The sequence below is a fragment of the Rosa rugosa genome, chromosome 4 (assembly GCF_958449725.1).
Source record: "Rosa rugosa chromosome 4, drRosRugo1.1, whole genome shotgun sequence".
Taxonomy (NCBI): domain Eukaryota; kingdom Viridiplantae; phylum Streptophyta; class Magnoliopsida; order Rosales; family Rosaceae; genus Rosa; species Rosa rugosa.
Genome location: NC_084823.1, coordinates 50,128,500 through 50,154,734, shown reverse-complemented (window position 1 = coordinate 50,154,734; position 26,235 = coordinate 50,128,500). Strand labels below are relative to the sequence as shown.

The 26,235-nt window shown below is 38.2% G+C and overlaps 7 protein-coding genes and 1 non-coding gene across 10 annotated transcripts; 6 read left to right on the top strand and 2 right to left on the bottom strand.

The window, feature by feature from the left end:
- Nucleotides 1-695: 695 nt before the first annotated feature.
- Nucleotides 696-777, bottom strand: TRNAS-UGA (transfer RNA serine (anticodon UGA)). The gene has a single exon. It is a non-coding gene; the product is annotated as a tRNA-Ser (tRNA).
- A 648-nt stretch (nt 778-1,425) lies between these two features.
- LOC133746071 (thylakoid lumenal 17.9 kDa protein, chloroplastic) lies at nt 1,426-2,994 on the top strand. The gene is made up of 4 exons (XM_062174235.1): nt 1,426-1,798; nt 2,020-2,134; nt 2,277-2,346; nt 2,564-2,994. The coding sequence occupies exons 1-4, from the start codon at nt 1,530-1,532 to the stop codon at nt 2,818-2,820; spliced, it is 711 nt and encodes a 236-aa protein (XP_062030219.1). The 5' UTR covers nt 1,426-1,529; the 3' UTR covers nt 2,821-2,994.
- A 1,880-nt stretch (nt 2,995-4,874) lies between these two features.
- On the top strand, nt 4,875-7,786 carry LOC133745596 (protein NUCLEAR FUSION DEFECTIVE 4-like). The gene is made up of 3 exons (XM_062173693.1): nt 4,875-5,378; nt 5,997-6,928; nt 7,014-7,786. Exons 1-3 carry the CDS (start codon nt 5,043-5,045, stop codon nt 7,510-7,512), a joined length of 1,767 nt encoding a protein of 588 aa, XP_062029677.1. The 5' UTR covers nt 4,875-5,042; the 3' UTR covers nt 7,513-7,786.
- Nucleotides 7,787-8,730: 944 nt separating this feature from the next.
- Nucleotides 8,731-13,036, top strand: LOC133745800 (uncharacterized). The gene is made up of 2 exons (XM_062173935.1): nt 8,731-8,923; nt 9,797-13,036. Exon 2 carries the CDS (start codon nt 9,965-9,967, stop codon nt 12,557-12,559), a length of 2,595 nt encoding a protein of 864 aa, XP_062029919.1. The 5' UTR covers nt 8,731-8,923; nt 9,797-9,964; the 3' UTR covers nt 12,560-13,036.
- Nucleotides 13,037-14,530: 1,494 nt separating this feature from the next.
- Nucleotides 14,531-17,193, top strand: LOC133743303 (nuclear transcription factor Y subunit C-1). 2 transcript variants are annotated; one of them, XM_062171181.1, is made up of 2 exons: nt 14,531-15,411; nt 16,926-17,193. In XM_062171181.1, exon 1 carries the CDS (start codon nt 14,675-14,677, stop codon nt 15,401-15,403), a length of 729 nt encoding a protein of 242 aa, XP_062027165.1. In that variant the 5' UTR covers nt 14,531-14,674; the 3' UTR covers nt 15,404-15,411; nt 16,926-17,193. The 2 variants fall into 2 exon arrangements, with proteins under 2 accessions (XP_062027165.1, XP_062027164.1); XM_062171180.1 differs by having other exon boundaries at nt 14,532-15,399.
- A 501-nt stretch (nt 17,194-17,694) lies between these two features.
- Nucleotides 17,695-19,013, top strand: LOC133743304 (protein transport protein Sec61 subunit gamma). The gene is made up of 3 exons (XM_062171182.1): nt 17,695-17,879; nt 18,038-18,153; nt 18,808-19,013. The coding sequence occupies exons 1-2, from the start codon at nt 17,786-17,788 to the stop codon at nt 18,151-18,153; spliced, it is 210 nt and encodes a 69-aa protein (XP_062027166.1). The 5' UTR covers nt 17,695-17,785; the 3' UTR covers nt 18,808-19,013.
- Nucleotides 19,014-19,958: 945 nt separating this feature from the next.
- LOC133744133 (glucuronoxylan 4-O-methyltransferase 1) lies at nt 19,959-21,566 on the top strand. The gene has a single exon (XM_062172275.1). It carries the CDS (start codon nt 20,254-20,256, stop codon nt 21,220-21,222), a length of 969 nt encoding a protein of 322 aa, XP_062028259.1. The 5' UTR covers nt 19,959-20,253; the 3' UTR covers nt 21,223-21,566.
- LOC133744132 (TITAN-like protein) lies at nt 21,244-24,858 on the bottom strand. 2 transcript variants are annotated; one of them, XR_009863382.1, is made up of 8 exons: nt 24,477-24,858; nt 24,179-24,305; nt 23,754-24,027; nt 23,546-23,616; nt 23,393-23,447; nt 22,765-23,192; nt 21,918-22,114; nt 21,244-21,379 (listed from the first exon to the last, which is right to left on the bottom strand). XR_009863382.1 is itself a non-coding variant. In XM_062172274.1 (7 exons), the coding sequence occupies exons 1-7, from the start codon at nt 24,803-24,805 to the stop codon at nt 22,094-22,096; spliced, it is 1,305 nt and encodes a 434-aa protein (XP_062028258.1). In that variant the 5' UTR covers nt 24,806-24,858; the 3' UTR covers nt 21,244-22,093. The 2 variants fall into 2 exon arrangements, 1 of the variants encoding a protein (XP_062028258.1); XM_062172274.1 differs by having other exon boundaries at nt 21,244-22,114.
- Between the last annotated feature and the right edge of the window lie 1,377 nt (nt 24,859-26,235).

Below are 26,235 nucleotides of genomic sequence, written 5' to 3'. Positions count from 1 at the left end.
GCATTTCTAAAGGAAGCCAGTCAAATGTTTGAGATGCACGTATACACAATGGGCGGTCAAGCTTATGCGACGCAAATGGCTAAGCTGCTTGACCCCGAAAAAGAGTACTTCGGTGTCTTAAGCAAATCCATGATATTCGGATTAACAATCCTAATGTTAGGCAGGTTTAAACTTTAAAGGTTCTTCAGAAGCGGTTGTTGAAGGGATGTGAGATATCACTAATCTGTGGAACATGGTAGAGAAGTCGGAAGCAACTTTTTCAACACAAGTGGATGCACCATAGGTCACGTGTGTGGTTGCAACCGATGCTCGAATGAAGAATCATCCTCCGGCACTAAAGAACAAGTTTTTGGTTTCCCTACAGTGGATTGAAGCTGCAAGTTACTTGTGAGAGAAGCAACCCCGAACACAAGTTCTCCATCTTTGATTAATTAGAGTTTGAGCTGCAGATTAACATTGTAAATAGCTAGTGGTTATGTTGACATGACCAGGTTTAGGACATTTTCATTAGATGAGTTAAATAGATTATTTCTTTCTGATCAAGTAGTTGTATCATCTTCCTGCGTTTTCCTTCCATAGGCTAAAAATAAGTAAATTTGCAAATAAGTATAAGTAGTTGTATCATCTTCCTACGTTTTCCTTCCATAGGCTAAAAATAAGTAAATTTGCAAATAAGTATAAATAAAAAGATACATCGTCGACAGCAGGGTTCGAACCTGCGCGGGCGAAGCCCAACAGATTTCAAGTCTGTCTCCTTAACCACTCGGACATATCGACTTCTTGCTTAAGAAGTCTACCGTACTATTAAAAGACGATTCTACTGAATAGAAGCTTTGCACGTGTATCTCAATCAAGTGATCTACTCAACAGTTCTTTTCTAGTTTCGGTGCTTAGAACTTTGCAAGAATGTTGCATGATATATGACAAAGCTTAAATGAAGATGAATAAAATGTATGTTCTTCTACACGATTGAAGGAGCTACACTTGCAAGTTGATGAGTTCGCTTTGAAAGCTCAATTTAAACAGTGTTCATACTTAAATGTTTTAAAGGTTGAATTTGATTTAGTTTTCTGTGTGTGTGTATCAATTTCAACTTAGATCGATATTCCAATTTGCTCCAACTTACAACTTACACAACGGTTGTTGATTTAAGATCAAAATAGTGACAACAAGTCGACCTAATTAAACGATCAAGAGATCGCTTCTAGTTGAAGGTACCGTCCATTGGCAAAAAAATAATTATTTTCTTAAATTCTCAAATGACAATGGTCAGCTTGAGACCACAAAACAACATGTTGAACTTTGTTGAGTCGCTAGCTATTTGGTTAGTCTGCATCATAGATATATACATATATATAAAGAGAAAAAACGTCACAATATTATACGTCGTTTAATCATATTTGCATATGTGGCTGTTATGATACAATTTTGGAGGCAAAACACTGCGTTTTAATCGGGGGGAAGAAAACCAGAGAGAAACAGAGCGCATGGAAGTGAAAGGTTGAGGCTTTAGAGAAGGATAAACCAACATGAGTTTGATGGGTCATCTTCTACCTCCAACTTCCAAGCCCTCGTTCACTGTAAGCTCTCATTTCCTTCAAAACCCACAACCCACTCTGCAAAATTCAATCCATAAACCCATAATTGTACCCGCTCTACTTTCCTTGGCTCTCGGTGTAACACTCACCTCTCCTTTACCTGTTTTAGCAATACCTTCTCTCAATTCACAGACCAATCTAGCCCCTCCCACCACTCCATTCTCTCAATCCAAGACTCTCCAGACTGGGCTCGAAAATGGGTATACTTTCTCGAATTTAGTTTTTGAAATTTGCCATGTTTGATGTTACAATGATAATTGTGTCAATGTTCTTATCCATGGAAATTTGAATAAGATTTCTAAATGGGTTTTGAGTAAATGCATTTCTCTTTAATGGGTTTGTCGCATTTTGAGCATTAGCATCCATGTGTCTGTCTTCAATGTGATTTGGTCTGTTTGATCAATGTGACATTATTTTTCAGAAAAATCAGACCTTGTCCATCAATTAATCCGGCATGTATATCAACAAATCCGAGATCATCATCGTTTGCGTTTCCGTTGACGATTCCTGAAAAATCTTCCGGCAATGCAATTCAGGTTTGGAGATAATGCACTTCCCTAGATGAACTAAATCTAATATGGTTTGAACATGAAGACTGTAACTTTGGTATAACTTTATGCATTTTTAGTGTAAGTATTTTGCATGATGCTGAAATTCCCATGTTTTGAACTTGTGCAGAAGTTGCAAGAAGCAATCTTGGAAACTCAAAAGAATCCGAAAATTAAGATTTTGGAAGACACCCCAGATGGTAAATAGACTGAACTTGGCCAAAATTGGTTATGAATATTTATCCCAATATGTCAGTTGGTCAAGTAGTGAAGTAAAACTAGATTGTTGCTAATAAATGATGATGCTCGAGTATCAAGTAGTAGTAAAGTAAGATGGTTCATGGTTGCTAATATAATATTCAAAGTGTAAACATATTTTAAGGTAAGCTGAACTTAATCGGATCTTTCTGATTACAGGCCAATATTTACAAGCTGAGGTTGATGGAGGGTTTGGCAGAGATGTGCTGGAGTTTCTGGTGAAAGGAGACTTGGTTTCTTACAGGTGTATGGCCACAAAAGTAACCTATTTGTATCCTTTCACTACTGCTCTAGGGAACTCAAAGGGGCAAGAAGAAAGAATGAAGAAAATTACTGACCAGTTGGGGTGGTATGCTCCAAGTTTTGAAGCTGAAGCAATCGATGAGAATGAAGCCATGGACATGTCCCGGAATTAGTCTTTGTTCTTCACTACAATGAGATTGGTATCCGGTAGCTAGCTCACTTGTTTTATTCTACACTGGTTCTGTTATTATTATCTCCATGTGCTCATATCTCAGTAAATTGATAACATGATGGATATATACCATCAATTGTTAATAGAATTTGTGTTCAAGTTTCTTGTTTTGCAAGTCTTCCTTTTTACTGAATCTGTTCTGTTACTTCTGTAAACATACAAATTAAATATCGAAATGTAGCCTGCAGAATTCACACAACTGTGAATCTGTGAGTGATCAGCTCAGTAGAGACTACCAAAGCATTTGGTCATGCCTTATGCCATCAACTGTAAGATAACTTCCTTGAAACTCAGACACTAAAGTACTAGTCGTCCTCCCTGTGTAGGTAACTGACATCTGTTAATTGATGTTGGTATATTCCAATTCCCGGCTTATATTCAGATGAATCTAACTTCACATAGTTTCTCAGACTTTTTCTTTAGCATATATTAAGCATTTGAAAAGAGAATTAGGGCCATTGATTTACTGTTATATGATACCGGATGTGACAGACAGCTGAATAATTGAGCATAGAAGACGACAAGTAGTGGTGAACAACATGTGTTAAATCTGCTTCTTGATTGATGAAATCTTTTATGTTTTTCAGTTATTCTGCTCCATCACTATGGCATTTTAGATTTTTTTTTAATTTTTGATCACAGGAAAAAGTTTACAAAACAAAACTACGAGAGACACCCCCTCCCAGATAATCCAGATAGAACGCTGGGGACACAGAAAATGGAATATAAAAAAAACCAAACCTTAGGATTTACATGATTAAAGGCCAAAGACGCCAAATGATCTGCAACAAAGTTCGCTTCTCGATAAATATGTCTAAAGATAATAGACTGAAAAGTAAAAGCCAACATTTATGGCATTTTAGATTGTTGTATTAAACTAATTCCAGTCCCTAATCACAGATCTAAAAGTCTAATTTATTAGTTAATAGCAAATAGCACCACATGCTTTGTTGATCCTTGTTTATAATATTTAAGGATCCAAGTCATCCAACCCAAAAACTCCTATACCTAACTTTTTTATTCAAGACAGGTCCTAATGGACTGTATGTTTGGATTCTGTTTCAAAAAGATTGTCCCAATTCGCGGCCCTATAGTTGGGTAAGAAAATTCGTAGTACCATGTGAGCAGCCAAAACTAGAATTGATTAACAAGGCCATCACGTTGTGGACAATCACTAACCAGGGTCAATTAGTGACGTGATTTGAGATTTAAACAGATCTATGGTATCAGCTCAAAAGTAGTACAAGACAATGAACATATTAATACTATAATACATGTGATTCTGGAGGCACATATAGTAATGAGCTAAGGTCCTCACGGATCAGATTCTCATTTGTATTATATTGAACAATCTCTGCATGAAAATTTTGTCACGAGAACATCAATTGAAAATACTGATATAGCACATTGTTGGGTATAAATATTTACCTGTCTACACGAAACAAGTGAATATATACATCATTGTAATATCTCGGGTCCTGAGCTCATAATGGCACTTGGATGTTGTACAAATGCAATTTTTATTTCCTTCCTTGCAATATTTGTTCCAATTCCATGGGATGATCATTTGAGGTGTGAGCATAGTGGTTACTATTTCTAAGCACGTGCATAGATATTTATTCATATTGTTATTGTTTACAAATTGGTCACCATCAGTTTGGGTGCTAAAATCCAAAGCCTCTTCTTATCTTTTCAACTCCACTTGTTTGGGGCTTTTGGAGTAAAGAACCCAACAATCACCTACAGTCCTACTTATATCGAGTGCTCATTTTCATATCTGCTTGTCAAAATCAGGGTGTTTTCTCATTATTTTTATTGCTGGCAAATAACACACATGGGAAAGGAGTAAAAATCAGGAAAAGTAAGGAATTGAAACTCTTCAACATTTTCATTCTTAGTAATGCTGTAGCTTTTTTGGAAGAATTAGTAATGCTGTAGCTATCAAAACTAAACTTAAAAGTTTTAATTGATATGGAGTGGGTTCGAGTTACAAACCAAGTAGAATATCAATCACACAGCTCCTCTTCCTTGTGTTAAATTCATATATATATATATATATATATAGCAAGGCACTGAGAACAAAAAACAGTCAACCTGATAAACTCGTCACTATTCAAATTCAGAGATCTCAAACTAGCTCACAAAACTGTGCCAAACACAAAGATGGCACAGTTTCATGGGAAGTTCAAGGCCTTCAAGAACAGCAGATGGCTTGTGTTTGTGTGTGCAATGTGGATTCAGTCCTTTGCAGGAATTGGGTACTTGTTTGGGAGCATATCTCCTGTGATAAAGAGCACCATGGGGTACACCCAGAGGCAGCTGGCAATTCTGGGAGTGGCCAAGGACTTGGGTGATGCTATTGGATTCGTTGCCGGATACTTATCCGAGATTATGCCCAGTTGGGGGCTTTTGGCCATTGGAGCAGTGCTCAATTTTCTTGGATATGGATTGCTTTGGCTTATAGTCTCACAAAAGATTGCTGCTTTGCCTTTGTGGGTGGTGAGTAGTTCAATCAAGTTTGAATCTTGATCATCAAGTCTGATTTTGGGTTGTTTCTGGTATGGATTCCCTTTTTTGTGGGTACCAATAGTTAGCTCCTTTTCTACTTCATTGTGATATGTATTGCCTGATAAGCTTGATTACTGTTGCTTGAACTGTCAAGATTACCTTTTAATTGAATAACCCTTTTGGCCAGTGATTAGTTATCAGACTGGGAAAGCATTAAAGAGTTGACCATCTTTTCTGTTGGGTATTGAAATTGTGTAAGAGAGAGGATTTATGGTGTCGAGCATAGTTGCTCTAGTCTTTCTTGATTTCTATAGGACTGTGACATATGATGTTTAGGTTTTTAGTGTTGGAAAATGAAATCTTTTCTGTTGGGTATTGAAATTGTGTAAGAGAGAGGATTTATGGCGTCGAGCATAGTTGCTTTAGTCTTTCTTGATTTCTGTAGGACTGTGACATATGAGGTTTAGGTTTTAGTGTTGGAGAATGAATGTTTGTTTTGCTGTGCTTACAACATGTGAATATTTGACTAAAGAAACTTTGCATTTTGCTCATTGATATTTCAAAAACATTGTTGTGAGTGAAATTATAAAACAAAGTTTTCCTATGCAGCTCTGCATTGCCATATACGTGGGAACGAATGGTGAGACCTTCTTCAACACAGCAGCTTTGATTTCGTGCGTGCAGAACTTCCCCAAAAGCCGGGGACCTGTTGTGGGGATCCTGAAAGGATACGCCGGTTTAAGTGGTGCAATAATAACTCAGATTTATGCAATGTTCAATGCCCCAAGCGAAGCGTCGTTGCTTTTTATGATTGCAGTTGGACCATCAATGGTTGTCATTGCTCTAATGTTCATTGTTAGGCCTGTGGGAGGTCACAAACAAGTCAGGCCAGGTGACAATGCAGGATTCACGTTTACATATAGTGTTTGCCTTGTTCTGGCAGCTTATTTGTTGGGAGTTTTGATACTTGAGGATCTGTTTGACTTGAGCCAAACTTTGATCACATTGTTTGCGGCCATATTAATCGTTCTCATAGTGCTTCCAATCATAATCCCTATCATATTGGCTTTCTTCTCCGAACCAAGGCCATTACTGCAGGAGAGCCTTCTAATTGATGCACAGAGAGAAGAAGAAGGGAACAAATCTGAGCAGGCAAATGAGGTCATTTTTAGTGAGGTGGAAGATGAGAAGGCTTCAGATATAGATTCCCTTCCATCATCAGAAAGACAAAAACGAATCTCTCAGCTTCAAGCTAAACTGTTCCAAGCAGCTGCAGATGGAGCAGTGAGGGTCAAGAGGAGAAGAGGCCCCCGTAGAGGAGAGAATTTCACCTTGATGCAGGCATTGATAAAGGCCGATTTCTGGCTCATGTTTGTTTCTCTATTGCTAGCTGCTGGATCTGGTTTGACAGTTATCGACAATTTGGGTCAGATAGTTTTGTCACTTGGGTACACTGATACAAGTATTTTTGTCTCCATGATCAGCATTTGGAACTTCCTCGGACGTATTGGTGGTGGCTACTTCTCTGAGATTATCGTAAGGTGTAGCCCGATTTCAGTAGATTCCTTTGACATATCTGACATGATTTACTAATTTCTAACAAGCATTGTTTGTTTTTCTCACCAGAGACTATGCCTACCCACGACCAGTGGTAATGGCTGTAGTTCAGGTCATCATGGCAGTTGGGCTTTGCTACTATTCTATGGGATTACCAGGGCAAGTATATGTGTCCACTGTGCTGATAGGACTAGGGTATGGTGCTCACTGGGCAATTTTGCCAGCTGCAGCTTCAGAGCTGTTCGGCTTGAAGAGTTTCGGGGCCCTCTATAATTTTCTTACAATGGCAAACCCTGCTGGTTCTCTTATATTCTCAGAAGTGATTGCTAGTGGTATATATGACTACTATGCAGAAAAACAAGCTACACTCAGACACCAAAATCCAAGTTCTTTGCTTATCGGACCCCTCAGGGATGATGATGACCTCTCTTGTGTTGGTACTATATGTTATTCCATCACTTTTGGAATCCTATCAGCACTATGCATTGTTGCAGCAGGATTAAGCATGATTATAGTTTATCGAACGAGGAGGGTTTACACACAACTCTATGGGAATCCAAACAATTGAGATGCAAAAACAAGAGCAAGTGGATATTTCTACAATCAGCAAAATGATTTTGAAAAGCTTTTCATCCTTTTCATCTAGAGGAGTACTCTTAGCTGAGGTTAAGAAGTCTGAGCAAACACTTTCTGCTTCACTGATTAGCAGAAAAGTTCGTAGAGCCCCTGAGCACCTCTAAATTACTATTTATCACTTCATTATATATCAGAAAATTCATTACAATATGCCGGTACAGACATTACATTACAATTCAATGAGAAATGAATAATGTTTCAAATCAGTTCTTTCCTTGCTGGTTTCTTGCTATGTAAGCAACACAGTTGCATGATTTGAATTAATCTGATGTCTGCAGATCCTTTTGCATATTGTATTGGTTGTACTGGTGTGCTGAGAATTGTTACCCCCACACTCAATCTGGCAATGCTCATTTTGGGTTGGGTCTAACTATAGTTAAACTTTCACACTGTCAAAACTAGAAACACATTGAATCACTATCTGTGAATGACTCATTTGGGTGATTAGGACTTACATTTGGGCATTTTTGGTAGAATCATGATGGTGGTGCATGAATTGGATTTTCTTTGTCAAACCAACATCTCAGATTCCTCAGTAAAATGGAAAAGATCTAAATACATGGATATGCATATGACTATGATTGGAAGGGTGTCCCCCAGAATTTAATCCTGCTGTTACTGCCAAAAATGAAAGAAATCACAGTGAATTTAATAAATCCTCCATATAATTCAAATTAGTTGTGTTTACGTAAACCCCACGGTATACGACTTTGACAATAACTTTTATTTAAAAAGGTGATCGCGTGCATTCAAACTTAGAACTTCATGCATGATTACGAGTTATTCATTAGTATTTGAGCGGGTGTCTTTCTCTAATAATTAGTAATGAGCGGTTCTCTCAAAATACATAAACCATATAATTATATGAAGAGTGTGACAAGAAACACCAATAAGCATACAAAATAATAATGCATAAGAAATAATGAGGTAAAACCATATGACAAATTTAAAAAATAAAAAAAAATAAACTTTATACCCTCTAATTTAGGGAAATTTTGGCAAATGTAGGAAACCACAAATCCTCTAAACCAGAGTTAGAAATTAACCATGGTTAGATTTTAACCATAGGGCAAAAAATGGTTAGGTGAAAAAACCAATATTTAAATGCCTCGAAACCAATATTACCTTTGTATTATATTGAGTGCTTTGATATATAGGTTTTATATAATATCATACAAAATTCTTTTCAGGGGTTGAAAGAAAGAATTTCACCAAAAAATAAAAACCCCTGAAATTGAGATTTTGTTTAAAATTTTGATCAGGGTGGCGATAGAGGGCAAATACAAGAATTTGGTTGGGATTATTCATCAATGGCGTCTCTGCGATTCAAATATTTGAAAGGGGTAAATTTCATTCATACCCTCTTTTTATTTTTTCAGTTTCATTCAACATGGTTTTTCACTCTGTGCCTTGTTTGGAATTTTAATCTTCTGTCATTGCTTCTCTATTTTGATTGTCACTAATGCTATCAGACTTCTATGGTTTTAGCCAAAGCTACTGAATTGAATTGGGCATGTTTTATGTGGAATTTGGAGTGTTATTGGAAGCTAATTCAAATGGTTTTGTATGCCTGTTTGATTGTGGGTTTGATCAGGTTGTTAAGTTTTAGTGAATTTGAGAACTGGGTATCTGTTTTTGTGTTCTTGGTTCTCCAAATTTGGATCATGATTTACTGTTTTGGATTGTTTATTTATTTAAAAGTGTATGATAACTGAGATTGTACTTTACATGGTTTCTGAGAACTGTTATAAAAGTGAACTTGGAATTCAACAACAGCCATTCACCCTGCAGCCATTAGTTTTACCAGCATTTCCCGGGAACAAGATAGGTTTTTTAAAATTTTTGTTTCGTGATCTTATGATTGAGTATGAATGTGATGGCTGGCATTGCAATGTTATTATCATCAATGTGCTTTTGTCAATTTATCCTGCGCTTACTTGGGGAATTTCAGCGCTTTAACTTGTTAAATTCCATGGATTGTTGGTTTCCCGCGTAATTTCGTTTGATGATTGAATTGAAAAATCTAGGTAGGAAGTTGTTAAAGATTCTGTAACGGATATATGAGAGGAAGCATTCATTAGTTCTTTTTTCTATGTTTGAAGTTGTTGCCTTTGATTAACTATGGCTGTGCTGTTTGGTATAATCATCACATCTTTATTTAATCTCGGAATTCAATTAGTTTCCTTATCACGTTTTTTTCTGTTTTCCGGATGCAGCTTCCACAATCAGAAGTAACTTATTAATGATCAACGCAAAAATTTTGGGTGTTTGATAGAATTAATATTTGGTTTGATTGTGGTTCGTATCGGAGTGGCCTACACATCAAAAGAAGCAAAGTAGGAAAGACACGTGGACCGATTCAGAGAGGCACCAACATTGTGAAAATGGAATGCAACAAAAAAGAGGCCCTCAAGGCCAAACAGATAGCAGAGCTGAAGGTTGCAGAGTCTGACTTTAATGGGGCTAAAAGATTTGCTTTAAAAGCGCAAAACTTGTATCCTGAGCTTGATGGTCTTCCTCAATTTCTGGCAACTCTCGATGTCTACACCTCTGCTGAGAAGGGACCAAATGGGGAAGTTAATTGGTACAAGGTCCTCGGTGTGGAACCTTTGGCTGATGAAGACAGAATCCAAAAGCAATTCAGGAAACTGGCTCTCGTTCTACACCCTGACAAAAATAAATCTGCAGGTGCTGAAGGAGCGTTCAAGATTATATCCGATGCCAGGAGAATTCTTTATGACCAGAAGCAGATTTTAAGCTCTATGCATGATGGAATTCCAGATGGGTTCCACGATTTGTCTGAGTTTAATCATGCAAACACAAGGGATGAGAGGAGTGCTACTCCTACCATGCCAGATGGGAAATCATCGATGCCTACTACTCAGAATGGTTTTGAGGATGTCTTCAAGAAGAACCATTCAGACACAAGGGATGAGAGGAGTGCTACCCCTACCAAGCCTTTGTCAACTTCTCGTCCACAGAAAGGTCGGAAAACTACATTTTGGACCATTTGCAGTTGTTGCAAGGTGTATTTTGAGTATCTTAGAAAGTTTCTCAACCACAAGCTTCAATGTCACAACTGCCAGACGCATTTTATAGCTTATAAGATACCAGCCCCCAAAAATGCATCCAAGTCAAGTCCTTTTGATGCTCAGCAACATGAAAGTCAGCCTACCATGGCCAATAACTCTTGTGATCCAGGAAGGACACATATTGCCTCTACAGATGTGAGATCATCAGGAATTTCTGGTGTTGACAAACCAATGTTTGCTCCAGGAAGGACACATGCTTCCGCTGCAGATGTGAGATCATCAGGAATTTCTGGTGTCGACAAACCAATGTTTGCTCCAGGATGGACACATGCTGCCGCTACAGATGTGGGATCATCGGGAATTTCTGGTCTATGCTTCAACTCGGCAAGAGTTCAAAGTGTGGAAGCAACAGCCTCCAGTTCTAGTCAAGCTGCAGGTAGCGCTCATCCTGCATTCAGGCAACTGAATAGAGGGCATGAAGAATCGTTTCCATATAAGGAGGCCCATCAGTGGAAATTTCACGCTTTTAAGAAACCAGATCCTTTCTTACCTACTGGGTCTCCTAATGCTGGTTTCAGCGCTGTGCCCAATGGAGTTAAGCCTAGAAGGAAAAGGCATCGGTGGCAAGAGATGCAAACTAAAGTGGGAATGGGAAACGGAGGAGTTACTATAAACAAGGTATTTGGATCTTCCAAGTTTAGTTTTGGTGCAGGAAGGTTGGATGGAGCTTCAAGGCATAGAGTTAATTGCACAAGGGATTTGTCACATGTAGAACTGCAAAATGTATTGGTGAAAAAGGCTACGAAAGAAATTGTCAAGAAGCTTGACAAGTCAAGCATTCCTTCTGTGCCAAAGACTGCGGACGCTAAGGAGGTAAAGAAAAAGGGAGAGAAAGAAGCTGATGTGCCTGGTGTTAAAGCCGATATGACAGGGTGTAGGGTATCTGTGGATGCTGAGGACATGCCCAGAAAGATGTCCTCCCCTGCCAAGTCTCATGATGACTCTGATGTAGAGGAAGGTAATACAAATTCAATGAGTGTTCCAGACCCTGACTTTCATGATTTTGATAAGGATCGCACGGAAAAGTCATTTGCTAGCAACCAGGTGTGGGCTGTGTATGACGAAGATGATGGCATGCCCCGTTATTATGCTATGGTTCACAGTATCATATCTTTGAAACCATTCAAAATTCAAATCAGTTGGCTTAATTCCAAAACCAATCACGAACTGGCTCCACTAGATTGGGTTGCTTGCGGTTTTCCTAAGACTAGCGGGGACCTCCGGATAGGGAAGCATGGAGTTTACAAGTATCTTCAAACTTTCTCCCACAAGGTTAAGTGGACAAAAGGCAGAAGAGGAGCAGTTCGTATATATCCTGGAAAGGGAGATGTCTGGGCTTTATATAGGAACTGGTCCCCTGATTGGGATGAACATACCCCAGATGAAGTGATACACAAATATGACATGGTGCAAGTGCTAGAAGATTATAATGAGGAGATAGGTGTGAGCATTGTCCCTCTTGTTAAAGTTGCTGGGTTCAAGACTGTGTTCCGCCAACATTCAGACAGAAGTAGAATCAGGACAATTCCAAGAGAAGAAATGTTTCGTTTCTCTCACCAGGTCCCTTATTACTTGCTCACAGGTCTTGAAGGAGAGAATGCTCCCAAGGGTTGCTTGGAGCTTGATCCTGCATCTACTCCTTTGGAACTTCTTCAGATAAAGTCAGAAGCACAAGCCAAAATGGAGGAGACAGCTGGAAAATGTAATGGAGAAGAGAATGGCAAAGTAACTATAGAAACAGGTCTGGTTGAAGATGCTGAGGAACAAGATCCGGCAGACTTGATGAAGAGGCAGAAGGATCCCCAGGCAACAAAGTGGCGGGTATATAGTCGGAAACGCCCGAGGGAAGGACAAGCTGTCGAGGGTGCTAAGCGGTTGCGGCTTTAGTGTACTTGACGTAAATAGAAGGACTGAGGTACAGCAGTTTTTCTTTGCTTTGCTTTATGTTGCTGGATCCAGAGTTTTGTTCGAAGGCATGAACTGTCCTTTAGACTAATTTTAGCTGTATTTTTAGTTCAACACAGTTTAGGAGTTTTTTTGTTTTCAAACTTCATACCTCAAAAAGGACTAATTTTCGCAGCCGGTCAAAAATGCAGACCTAGGAACTGCTTACCTTTTTGATACACAGGGTTTATTATCTGTTTATGTTAAACTCAGCCACCTTGTTATGCTAAACGAACAAAAGAAACCTGGATCAAAGTTTCAACTCTTATAATCTCTGCCTTCTCAAAGTAATACTTCAGCTGTTAGTCACTGTTGGCTGTTGTTTTTGGCATTTTGAGACCATTCTTCTCATCACACACTTCATTTTCACTAATGTTCAATTGTACATGTGCAATGTGGCACATGGAAAACTAATATCCAGCATTTCAATAAATTTTGAAATTCAACTACCTTCTTCTGTCATACAGTTTCAGTAAGTTCTTATTTGAGGAATCACCATTAGTTTAATGCTCCACTAATCACCATTAGTGGAAGACAGGGAAGCATTCCGAATAGGATGCTAAAGATTTGCAGGAATAACGGTAAAAACCCTTTATTACTTTGCCAAGTAATAACGGTAAAAACCCTTTATTACTTTGTCAGTAACTCCCAAGTAAACAATGGTAAAAACTGGATTCAGATGCTTCTCCATGTGAAAAATTGATCTGTGTTTGGTAAAAGAAGCAGAATAAACAATGGAGGGTACTACTGTGATACCACAAGCAGGGCATGAGAGGGACATTCTCTCCCTGTTAATATTGTAATCCGCAGCATTGTTTATAATTGCTTGCTTATGATTATATAAAAAAAGGGAAGAATAGAGACAGCAGTTGAAACATATGGTCTAGTTTAGTCTATGCCATCAAGTAAATAAAGTGTCTGCTTTTGCTTATTGGCTTGCAAGTCTATTTCTTTAGACGACAGCCATTTATAACTGTGCATGAGTTTGATGCCTTATTGGCCTCAATCCGTAATTCGTGCAAATGCTTTGTAGCTTTGCTAATAGAGGGGCATCTAATCAACGAAAATGAAGAGAGATATCTTCCTAATGTTACACTTTTCTTATCTCCCCCTTTTTTTCTTTTCTTTTTTTTGGTTATAAAGGAGGGTGAGAGTTAGAACAGGTTCGAATTGTAATTTTGTGTGTGGAGATAATTAGAGACTAGACGTTGAATCATTTAATTGTGAAATAGACACACACTATACATATATGACTTGTGAAACGTGGAATTAGAATGTGCATTGGAATTATGCTTATTATGAATCAAAGAAGGAAAATATGGAAATTTTGCTGAAGTGGAATGGACACAATGCGTTACGCATTACTATCTTTTTTCTTTCACGAACATAGAATTTGTGTGAAACTGACGCAACGTGCCACTCATATGAATGGAATGGTGACTTATTACTCGTTTTGAATGATTTTATTTCACAAATGTGGCACTTTTGGAGAATAGACGCAATGTCTTCGACTCTTATTGGTAGAATATGAAACCCGTAACTTAATTAGCATTACCACGAGATATTATGTTTGACGGCCGTTTTTTTTTTTCTTTCCTTTAAATAACAGAAACTTAAACAACATAATATGAGCTTCGAAGCACGTTCATAAACAACCGTTTCTTCAAGCTGACTTTTTCAAAAAAAAAAATATCGCCCTATGAACAAAAAAAAGGACGTCTCTCTCATTTCTTTCTTTTTCTTCTCTCTCTTTCTAATGAGAATTAAAATAAAACAAAAATCATGAAACAAACAACCCTTTTCCTCTTTAATTTAAAAGAAAATCAAAAGCTTTTTGCCCTTTTTATTTAGGTGGCATGATCGAATTGGAAGAGGGCCCAAAAAGCCCAATAAAACGGCATATACCCCTCTCTCCCACTATGTCCCCCATTTATCCATCTCCAACCCTTGAAATCACCACCACAAAAACAAAACCCTGCAAAAATCAAACCATCACCGCACCCTCTGATCAAACCACCCCACCATTTCCAATTCGCCACATCCCCCCCCCCAACACCAATGGACAACAACCCCAACGCCGCCGCCACCACCGCCATTACCGCCCAGCACCAGCACCAGCACCAAGCCCAGTCCGCCACCTACCCTCCCGCCCAGGGCCCGCCGTCCTCCGTCGCGGCGCCGCCGTTCCACCACCTCCTCCAGGCTCAGCAGCAGCAGCTTCAGATGTTCTGGAACTACCAGCGGCAGGAGATCGAGCAGGTCAACGACTTCAAGAACCACCAGCTCCCCTTGGCCCGCATCAAGAAGATCATGAAGGCCGACGAGGACGTCAGGATGATCTCAGCCGAGGCCCCCGTCCTGTTCGCCAAGGCCTGCGAGCTCTTCATCCTCGAGCTCACCATCCGCTCCTGGCTCCACGCCGAGGAGAACAAACGGCGCACTCTCCAGAAAAACGACATTGCCGCCGCCATTACCAGGACCGATATTTTCGATTTCCTCGTCGATATTGTCCCCCGGGATGAGATCAAGGACGAGGCCGGCCTCGGAGGTGTCGTCGGCATGGTGGGGGCCACCGCCAGTGGGGTCCCCTACTACTACCCGCCGATTGGCCAGCCGGCCGGTGCGCCGGGAGGGATGATGATTGGGAGGCCGGCGATGGACCCCTCGGGAGTTTATGCCCAGCCGCCGTCGCAGGCGTGGCAGTCCGTGTGGCAGACGGCGGCGGAAGATGGGTCCTATGGGAGTGGAGGGAGCAGTGGCCAGGGCAATCTTGATGGCCAGAGGTAAATAATAATGTCAGTAAATTTTTTCAAGTCTGTAAATTATCATGACTGAGGTGAAAAATGTGTGTAAATTTCACTGCTTGGTTTGTTTGCATGTTCTTAAATTGTGATGCCTGTAAATTGTGCTTCGAAATGATAGTATTCGTTTGAAGGAGCTGATATTATAGCATTGGCGATAAATTTTTCTGCATTCTACGTTTCATACTTGTTTCATGTAGACCAAAGGAAGCATATTGTTTTAGACTTTTGAGTTCGTTACTGTTGCACTTGCCTATAATTTGCAATTGTTCATAGGTGTTAAAAAAAAAAAAAAAGGCTGGAAAATCTGGGTTATAATTTGGTGCTTTGGGGTAATTTCATCAAGGCAAAAAGAAGTCTTTTGTTGATTAGAGTATTGAAATTGATTCAACTTGAAAAATGAGTCAGCTAATTATCCGCATCTTCCAAGTTTTATTACTGTGGGTGTGGTTACTATGTGTGGATTCATTTGACTTGATGGCTTATGCCTGTACTAATATGCTTGTCTGCGGAAGCTGGAAGATGAGATGAGTAGAAAATAAGGAAAAGTTTTCGTAAAATAGTTTCAGTTACTACTTACTAGTGACTGGGGTCAGTTCCATTGGTATGAACACAGTGCTCATTTTATATTGGTTTTAGGGATGTGATTACAGCTTTACTTTGAAAAATTATGTATTCGTGGCCCAAGCAAATAATGGTTGTGACCGGTAACTGCATGTGGTTAGCACAACCAGCTGCCGGTAGGACATATTTGTTAATAGAAATTGATTTCCATGGAAGCCTATTTCGGATGTTTTCTTCTGTGCTCTGTATCTCACTCTCTCCTTAGAGATATAAAAACTGAAAAATGTATGATGTGCATTTCTTATACTCCATGAGTAGTGATTCTAATCAGACACCTGAAAATGTGCCTCTTTTAGGAGAGAGCGGTTTTGAACTTTTCTACTCTAGTTTGTAGCACTCTGTGATATTCCTTTTTTTTTTTTTCTTCCTTTCTTTTTTTTTCGTTTTTTGGTAGAATTGCCCTTCTCTTATGGAGGGCACTTGTCTGTCCCAGAAAAACATGAAACTGATCAATTTTTTTATTTCCATGATTGATGATTCAAATGGATAGTCTTCTAGGAAACTATTAAGTTACAGTGTCTTTTGTTTATTCATCACTTTGCTCAACTATTATGGATTATAACATAAAACCTAAGCAATTAAAATGCTGGTGTTTCAACTCTTAAGGTGCTGGGTAAGAATGTTAGTTGAATTGCAGCACGTTTAACCACACTTGTGGAATTTTACCATCACAATTTTCTTAGCTGTATTTCATAGTTGGATGCTGCAAACTACTCATTTTGTGAAGGGAATTTAGTCCTTGGTTGCATCAGGAAAGGTGTACTGATTTAATGTATGTGATCCTTCAACATTACTACTATGCCTAGGTTGTGGCATGAGCTTTCCAACACACAATGGATACTGATCTGAACTTTTTTTTCTTTTTTTTCAATTTTCCTACGCAGTTAAAGAGATTAATTTGTCGACAATTTGCTGCATGGCGCGAAGGAAAGGAAATGAGCACTGCAGCAGATTTTTGATTGCTTGAAGTACTATTATTATTTAATGAGATGACAAGAGACTTGTTTAAGACCCGTTGATCCAGAGCAGTTGAAAGTTTACTGCCTTGTTCAGTATTTTATGTGCAGTCTTTATAATTTAGGTTTCTCATGTCGCTAACTGAATCAATTTCTTATTAATCAAACCTGGTAGACTTTAGTATGTTTCCCGATACTTGGTTCTTTTCTTGGATGTCAATGGTTATGGTTTAAAGTCTAAACACCCCTTGCCGGCAAGGAGCTGTTGATTTATTGAACTTGTTTATCATTACAATAAGTGTAGACAACCTTCTGGTGCAACACACACCTCTGCCTCGACGCACATTCAGATTCAGGTACCGCCACCTTCTGCAATTGGTAGGAGGTGAAGAATAATGATGCACTTCTCACCGGAGATTGAATTGTGAAAATGCAGTGAATCCCTGTCGGTCGAATTATCACATGATGTTCGCTGAAGTTATGCCAAATTGGCTCTGTTCTCTCCTTCCCTTCTGTTTCGCTACTCTCTCGCTCTCGAGACCATCGTGATGGGTCGATGGGCTTGATCGTGGCTGGGTCTAACTCACCGGATTGGGCTGTGGGCTTGACAGCAATGTGTGGGCTAAATGCTTTTTTGTTCGGACTAAAGGGCAATATTGGAATTTTAGTAAATGAACCTTTATAAATAAATCTCAAAACAGAAAACACGCTTCCGAATTTCACAACCAAATTTCTAACAGAACCTCTCTCTTTCTCTCGCTCTAGATTTTAGTGAGAGAAAATCGAAAATGGACGCCATTGACTCAGTTGTGGATCCTCTCAGAGAGTTCGCTAAGGACAGCGCTCGGCTCGTCAAGAGGTGCCACAAGCCTGATCGCAAAGGTAAACCTTTCTCACATCACACTCCGATCTTCGTTTTTCTCGATCCGGTTTTTTTTTTTTTTTTATCGGTTTTAGAAATTCAGTGTTATCGGTTTTAGAAATTCATTGTTTGATTCTGTGGTTTACTGTAATTAAATGATTGATTGATTTTGGTGCAGAATTCTCAAAGGTGGCGTTGCGTACAGCGATCGGGTTTGTTGTGATGGGATTCGTTGGGTTTTTCGTGAAGCTCATCTTCATTCCCATCAACAACATCATCGTCGGATCTGTTTAGGTATTGGATTACATCTCAATCTGCGTTCCTTCAGCTCAGTTTTGTAAATTTATTGTTTATAATTGGCATGCCTTTGTTAGATTTTTTTGCTGTAATTTTACCAAGGACTTAAATTGTGCTGGTATATAATAATATAGTGTAGTATTGATCATGGTGTTTAGGTCAAATTGTAATACTTTGTAAACTTTACGGAAATTGAATGACATTTGTTCAGTTTGGATGCCAGAATCCTTACTATGTATCCAATAGTAATGTGATTCGTATTTGGTTTAGTTTTGTCTTGAGCATTTTGCCACAGTATGAGTAGTTTAAAGGGTTGAAATAGGCAGGCATTGATCTAATTGATATTGAGCAATAGATTATGTGATATAAGGTAATGGGTGTATCTGCTTGTGAGAGTCCTGGTTCTACTCTGTTGGTCTATTACATTGATGTGGAAGTTTGATATGAAGGCCAAGGCAGTGACCTCAAACATAAAACGTTTTTGCCAAACTTTTCCAAAACCTAACAACTAATTACATGTTTAATCGATGTCATTTGATATTGGTTTTCAAAGCAAGGACTCACCAGTTGGTTAGGACTGGAAGTTACGCACATTTGGTTATTGTTTTTGGTGGTAATGTGGGACTCATGTGTTTTGCTATATAATTTCAGGTCATTCCTCAAGTTGAGTTTGATAGAGGCTAGATGATGCAGGCAACAACATCAACATGTCCCTCAAAGGGAAAGCAATAGTTATGCAATTCTTATTTGGCTCCTTTTAGTATCTTCTGTAACACTTGAGAACTACAATTTTCATGATTACGACAACATTTCCATGTTTCTTTGTTTTATTTATACATTATGATCCTAATCTTCTATGCAGCAAAGATCCTACAAAAATTTGAATGTGCCAATTTCATCAAAATCTGCATTTTCCCTATTTTGGCATGCTCCACAAAGATTAAATATGACACATTTTGAATCTTTATTCAGGACCCAAAGAGGATCTAATAAAACTCACTCGACAACTATACTAGTTAAACAAATGAATAAATGAAAAATATAAAAATTAGTAAAAACACCCTTTGCTTGATGACATGATCATTGGTGGATTCCCATTTTTTCTTAGTGAACCTCGAGAGATTCTTAGGTAAGGCAGCCATACCATGTAGCGGTAGGGTTGTCCAATTAGGACCTTACAGGGGGTGTTTTGGGTATATTGTTTTATTAAAAGAGCTAATTTTGGGATATGCAAAATTCCTTCTTAATTTTGATTAGGTTGTCCTACCATATAGATCACACTCAACAATATACCATATAGATCACACTCAACAATATAGATCCCGGCTCTGGGACAAATACTCCAAATGTGTCATTGTCATCTAATTTATGGGTTATAACACACAATTTTTTGCCCATGAGCTGTGACATGTTAGTACGTTTTAATTCCAACATTGTAAAAGTCATAGATTCGATTCTCACTTACATATGTAATGGTGGGTTAAGGGTTTTAAAAAATAAAAAGTAAAAATAAACACGATTTTTTTCCGTTTCAGCGTACTCAATAAATATTAAATATGAGGCATAAAGTGGTTCCTAAATTTTTTTTTTTCCGACTTATTATACATTCTGAGACAGCAGATTAAAAAACTCCAATCTCTACATCGATGCATGCTGGGCATCAAAATTAGTTATTATCAGTCATATTATTATAACTGAGAAGGTAATGATTTAAGCTTGACAGTGCCCAACCAACTACTCTAGTTAGCCTTCTTCAACTTCACTCATAACTACCAAACAAGCCTACACTACACAATTTTTCAAAAGTTTCAAGAACAATTATTGAAACACCAACCCTTTATTGTTGTTGTTATTCATAAGTTGACAAATAGCAATGCGATCTTAAAATGCAACATCTCTTTACAAACAAACACCTAAATAAAAGAAAAGAAACGCTTGAAACAAAAGCAAAGCATTCCTTCTTTCTCACTCAAAAAGACACCAAAGCTAGTAGACTTTCAGCACAACAGCTTAAATTATCATAAACCCCACCGCAACCTCTTACAAGAAGGATGTGAAAGCAGGCTGTGGAGCTGTGAAAGCAAACAAAGAGAAACAATGCCCCCAGAAGTGCCCCATTATCGATCTTCTGTAACTCCTTTAGTACGGTTCTCTCCTTCTATCTCACCTGAAGCCCAACTAAATCAACTGTACAGACACAAGTATTGGAGAGGAGAGAGAGGAGAGACAAATATGAACTTTGCCAGAAAGAAACTCATCCCTTTTCTTGTTTTAATCCTTTCAATCATTTCTGTACTCAGACTTATTAGAGTAGCAATAACTACATCTTCTTCTTCTTCACATCCATTGCCTGCTTTACCTCCTCTTGGAGACTCATGTTCCAATCCTCCCTCATGCACTAAATTTCAATCAGAGAGAAGTGCCTCCATTAACGCCACCCGCCTGCGGAAAAAGGAATACCAACTTCTGTCAAATCTCATTTCCCAGAGAGCCCCTTGCAACCTCCTCATTTTTGGGCTGGAACCTCAGTATCTATCTCTCTCATCAATCAATGCAGGCGGCACTACCATCTTTCTGGAGGATGACGTTAACAAGATAAGCACCATGACAACAGATTCCAACACCACCAGAATCTACAGGGTGGACTACGAGGTACCTGCAAAAGAGGCCTACAACCTGCTGAAGCATGCAAGGGAAAACCCAGTCTGTGCACCTAGCTCAAAACAGCTTCAAGTATCAAAATGTCAGCTTGCGCTGAAAAATTTGCCACAAGAAGTTTATGAGCTTAAATGGGATGTGGTGGTGGTGGATGGACCAAGCGGGAATAGGCCAGAGGCACCAGGCAGGATGGCAGCTATATATACTGCAAGTATGTTAGCAAGAAATGGGAATATTACAGATGTAGTAGTGCATGATGTGGATCGAACAATTGAGAAGTGGTTTTCCTGGGAATTTCTGTGTGATGAGAACTTGGTTTCTTCAAAAGGGAAACTATGGAACTTTAGGATCATGGGTCACACAAATTCTTCAAAATTTTGCCTTCCCAAAGAAGTTACAATAGTGTAATTCTTGCTTTCAAGTTCTATGTTTCCCCCCCCCCCCCCCCCCCCCATCTGTAGAGACAAGCTTATATCATTGTTGAGGTTTTCAATAGTGCAACAAGAAAGGTAGAAGACCAGATGCGATGGCAGCTTTTTCATGAATGAGCTCAGCATTTTTATCACTGCCATGAGTTAGAGGGGAATTTCAAGTTATTTCCAGATAGAAAGACAGTTATTTGAAGTTGTGGGATTTGCAAATATAAGTAGAGTGGAGCTCCTATCTATTGATATATACAGACCTAGTAGAAAAAGATTTTCTCACTTCTTTTATTTTATTTATATGTAAATAAGAACTATTTTTTGTGCCTACATCTGTGTATCTATCTATGGATGACTAGCATGTGAAAATGTAGAAGTTAGAATCTGCAATCCAAGTGCAAGCCTACAGGCTGTAATTTCCAGTTCCTAATACATTTCTAATTAAGGTGACATGTCAAAGGTGCCAGTTTTTGCAGTTAGAAACCATTGTTGTGAATGCGTGATCATTGACGCAAACTTTGTCAACACAAATAATCTATTGATTGATCCAAAACCTGATATCTTTCTCATGTTCAACATGCATGACATGAAAAAAAAAAAATCAGGTTGAATATATTTCTCAGGGAAAAAATTCACATTGCATACATCTGATTCAATTACTATGAGCGCATTTGAACTTACAGCTCTATCTTGTACAATAGCCTAAAAACTGATCACACCAGTGCTCCTTTCTTTCCTTCAAATTTTCAGCTCAATTTGGCATCTACCGAAACTCATGAGAAAAAAGGTAGATTATCTGCATAGTGGTTCTCCCTGATGTGCGTCTTCGGAAAAATCATCAACTCATAATCACAGAATTATTCACTCGCACCAGTTCGCTGCATGAAAGGAAACATACAAGAAAATGTCTCAGCCTTAGGAGTTTGTCAGATGTGTGTTGTGTCTGCATTTCATAGATTTTAAGCACAAAACAATGAAATAAAGGCTCACAATCATCAGATCACTTCACTGCATGGTCTCTTTACTGTCACTTTAGACCACATACAATCCGACAACAATGAAATGAAGGCAACTAAATGATTCCATTGGAGAGGTAATGCTCAAAGTTGGTTTTCGTGCCAATTGCCTTTGAGCCAAACAACATCTCTTATCCCCATAAGTAGAATGAGATGGAGTGTGTCTGGGTGTATTCATGAATTAATTTTCCCAGCCAAGATAGAAAGGTTTCTTCAAATTTCAAATAATGCCTATAAGCCTTGATGGATTATCTTAATGTCCTCTTTACTAAATGTCATAGAAGGTCGAGACAATTAAACATCTCCCTGTAACTTAGCACTTACCGGATACAGGAAGGCTTATGAAATTCATATACTAAGTCCTAACATGAATATATGAGATATCATGCAACCAATGCTGTACCACAACATTAAACAGAGAAATCCTACCAATCAAAGAGAAACTAGCTTTAGAAATCTTAAACTTTCAGTCATCAACAAACAGACACAGTAAGTGGGAACATGGAACTCACCATCCTTTTGCTGACGTAAGGCTGTATCTTGATTGGCATCTCAGATTGACTTTCAACCTTAACTAAATTAAGTTTCTCCAACTCAAATTCTTTTTTAGTCTCTTTCCGGGTACCAGATTGCCAAACTCCACCAAAATTGGGGAGCCAATTAGCATCATAATCGCTCTTGACAATCTCACCCCTTTGTTCCATCTCCAGCTCCCTCTTTCTCCTCTCTGCCCAAGCTGCTCCCACTCGTTTTGGGTTTAATTTCTTGGACTTCCCTGACTTATTTGACGGAGGAAGAAGGGTACCAGAAACTGGTTGTCTTGGAATACTAAGCTGATTTTCTTCATCTGCTGCAAACCAAGGAGGAAGTGCTCCAGTATACACATTTCCACTGGCCTCTTTCGGACCCTTGGAAGGAATTTGAGTGAGATTCTGAACACCTGGAAAGGGAAAAAAAAATTGTGAATGAGCATGCTTTACCTATATCAGATTAAATACAACTCTAACTATATCATCAGGTCAAAAGTGTATATAAATTTTGCAATCATTCATTAGAGTTGGCACATTTTTCAAAGATGTACACAATTGACATCAACTTAATAGTTCAGATCAACACATAGAACAAACACAAGATTACTACCTTGAGAACTGCTCTGTCCTATTGTCATTCTTCCGTGCTGATACACCTTGTTCATCTGCATCAAACATATAGCCAAATTTATGGCCATTTTAAATACAAATACATGATAGAAAGCTTTTTGTTCTTTCTGAAGAAGTGCATGACCAAACTTACCCTTTCATTATTGAAATTGCCGTCAGCTGAGCCTTTATTACCATTAGAAATAAGAGAACCCTGGCTACTAACTGAGGTCACAAAAGTAAGCACACAGCAGATAACAAAACTTAACATAAGCATGTTTCATTATATGGGAGGAACCTCTAAGCCAATCCCAATATAATCATAAACAAAAGATCCACATCCTATAAACAAACATGCATACCTGTTAAACCTTGGGAATTTATAGAAGAGGAGGTAGTAACATCTTGCACAAAGCAGCCAACATTTGCAACTTGAGAAAGTCCAGAATGGGATACCTGATTCTCGTTTGTATGATATAGTAAAGGCATAACACCATTTGAAAAACTTGAACTACTATTATTTTCAAAAGTATCTAAAATTCCATATTCAAGTTTATTATGGATATCATTTGAAGGTCCTGGCATTGGTCCTCCAGAAATAGCTTCACTCTTCAATGACTTGCACTTCTTCTCCCACTGCAGCCACGAACAACGAAATACGTAATCATTAATAACTTATAGACTCTAAAAAGAATATTAACTCCTTTTTGTTTTCGCAATTGTTTCTCTATAAAATCACATTAGAACACAATGCCACAGAATTGAAGAGAGGAGAGGCCTTGTATACCTTAGCAAGGTCAGCTTCCGATATCCTGAATTTATCTACAGAATCCATTCCTCCACCGTATTTCCACAAAAAGTGCTTCAAATTCTTCAGATGTTCGGCACTCGCAAGGTGATTAATTGCATTGCCACTGATAATCAAAAACACCAACACAGTGTAAACCACCAATTTCACAATCATAATCTCAAAATCAATCAATTTGTACAGCAATTATCCACAATTTGATTCATCTTCCTCTGTTTTCTCATCAATCAGACACTAATTTTACAGCAAATTCAAAAATGACGATCGAGAATCTCACCAAGCGAAGGAGCTATCTCGCTCGTCAATGTCGAAATCGCAAAAGACGCACCAGAGGCGGTTGCGAGCGGCGTGTTCGAGGCGGAGGAAGGTAGGGTTTTTGAGGAAGAAAACGACGTCGGAGAGCTTGGCCTGGAAGCGAGAGAGGAAAGTAGAGAGGGACTTGGTGTGGCTGGGGATGTACTTGTGGCTCGGACCTTGGTCGTGATTCAGCTTGCAAACCGTGCAATACTCGAAGTCGTGCTTCTTCTTCATTGTTGTGGCGTTGGATTTAGGGTTAGGGTTAGGGTTCCATGAGTGAGCCTTTGATCGTTTCTCCTTCTCCTCCATTACCGTAGGGACTACTTCTTCTCGATTTTGGAGGGTGATGTTGCTTTTATGCGCTTTTTTTTTTTTTTTTTTTTATTTGAGAGGTTAAATATTTTTCAGATGAATATAACAAAAGGAAATAATTTAAAGAGCAACTATTGAACCTTTAGTCTGAAAATTCAAAATTCTACAACGTAAAATAAAAATTTATAATTTATTAATTAAATGCAGTTCACTTCAAATTTTGTAGAAGCTGGACTTCATAATTATTTTAAAAAATAAATAAAATTATAAACTTTTTTCTAACACCATAATTTTTACCTAAAAATTATTTTTATGATTTTTAAAAGTAGAAAACAACAAAACTCACAAAAAAAAAAAAAAAAAAAAAAAATTGTTCTAGGTAATTTCTGTGTTCTATCAATTGGAATACGTTCTAAAAATCATGCTCTACGAATGCCAAGCTTATGGTACAGAAGAATTTCGAGAAAAATTTGTGTTAACAAGATTTAACATGTCTTGACATTATTAGACTACCTCCTTAATTAATTAATATTTTCAGTCACTATTTTACAATAGTCAATCTAGTCTAGATTCAATATATAGCGTGGTTACTATTATGTAATTCCTTATGTTTAGCTCTAGGTTTAGTTCCTTCACCTATTTTTATAGTTTTTACATTTTTTCTTAAGAAAAAAAGAACAACAACAAGTAGCTCCTATATCTCAATAAACCGAAGTCCAGAGTATCAGCAGCTATAGTACCTACTCCATTCCAACTAGCTAGCCACATTCAGTGACTGTTTTACTTTCCTACAACCAAAAATGAGATTTTTTTTTTTATTACAAGTAAAGTAATGATAATTGAATCGCTTGAAAATTTTAGCTTAGAAAGAGTTAAGTAAAACTTATTTGTCAAATTTTGGCTCCATCAATTAATAATCAAAATGGAAAGTTATATAATTGATCCTTTAATTTATTAGTTTACTCCAATATCTTGCATAACAATAATGAAATTCGGAAAGATACTAATACACCTCTACCTTTTAGTTAGAGTAAAATAATGAAAAAGCTATGCATTGTAGTTCTCTCTATTGCTGCCTATCACTAATATCCTACCCATAATTTACTTCTCTGTCTGTCTCACAGTGTATTATACAGTTCCAACCGATAAGTATGCATTCACTAATATAAAGAGTCGTTATAATACAACATTGTGCATATGTTTTCCATTCGATAGATCATGAAAAGCATGTGAAGCTTTTTACAGAAATATTAATTTCGTTTCTGATAATTGATTCTCCCCTGAGGTTTTAATTAACCTAAGTTAATTGTAAAAGGATAGCCGCTGCGGCATCAGATCATATGCGCACCGCACGATGTGTATCAGATCTACAAATTTTGGTGTATGTCCTTTCGTTTTGATAAGTATACGTGCATTGTGTGTGCTAG

What these genes read in the sequence shown, in the direction of transcription:
- LOC133746071 (XM_062174235.1), top strand. Translation starts at nt 1,530, where the DNA reads ATGAGTTTGATGGGTCATCTTCTACCTCCAACTTCCAAGCCCTCGTTC. An exon ending in CTTCCGGCAATGCAATTCAG is followed by an intron (nt 2,135 to 2,276) that starts GTTTGGAGATAA and finishes GAACTTGTGCAG; the next exon opens with AAGTTGCAAGAAGCAATCTT. An exon ending in TTTGGAAGACACCCCAGATG is followed by an intron (nt 2,347 to 2,563) that starts GTAAATAGACTG and finishes TTCTGATTACAG; the next exon opens with GCCAATATTTACAAGCTGAG.
- LOC133743304 (XM_062171182.1), top strand. Translation starts at nt 17,786, where the DNA reads ATGGACGCCATTGACTCAGTTGTGGATCCTCTCAGAGAGTTCGCTAAG. An exon ending in CCACAAGCCTGATCGCAAAG is followed by an intron (nt 17,880 to 18,037) that starts GTAAACCTTTCT and finishes ATTTTGGTGCAG; the next exon opens with AATTCTCAAAGGTGGCGTTG.
- LOC133744132 (XM_062172274.1), bottom strand. Translation starts at nt 24,805, where the DNA reads ATGGAGGAGAAGGAGAAACGATCAAAGGCTCACTCATGGAACCCTAAC. An exon ending in GCAATTTCAATAATGAAAGG is followed by an intron (nt 23,448 to 23,545) that starts GTAAGTTTGGTC and finishes TGTTTGATGCAG; the next exon opens with ATGAACAAGGTGTATCAGCA. An exon ending in CTTACGTCAGCAAAAGGATG is followed by an intron (nt 22,115 to 22,764) that starts GTGAGTTCCATG and finishes CCTTTCATGCAG; the next exon opens with CGAACTGGTGCGAGTGAATA.
- LOC133745596 (XM_062173693.1), top strand. Translation starts at nt 5,043, where the DNA reads ATGGCACAGTTTCATGGGAAGTTCAAGGCCTTCAAGAACAGCAGATGG. An exon ending in CTGCTTTGCCTTTGTGGGTG is followed by an intron (nt 5,379 to 5,996) that starts GTGAGTAGTTCA and finishes TTTCCTATGCAG; the next exon opens with CTCTGCATTGCCATATACGT. An exon ending in TTCTCTGAGATTATCGTAAG is followed by an intron (nt 6,929 to 7,013) that starts GTGTAGCCCGAT and finishes TTTTCTCACCAG; the next exon opens with AGACTATGCCTACCCACGAC.
- LOC133745800 (XM_062173935.1), top strand. Translation starts at nt 9,965, where the DNA reads ATGGAATGCAACAAAAAAGAGGCCCTCAAGGCCAAACAGATAGCAGAG.
- LOC133744133 (XM_062172275.1), top strand. Translation starts at nt 20,254, where the DNA reads ATGCCCCCAGAAGTGCCCCATTATCGATCTTCTGTAACTCCTTTAGTA.
- LOC133743303 (XM_062171181.1), top strand. Translation starts at nt 14,675, where the DNA reads ATGGACAACAACCCCAACGCCGCCGCCACCACCGCCATTACCGCCCAG.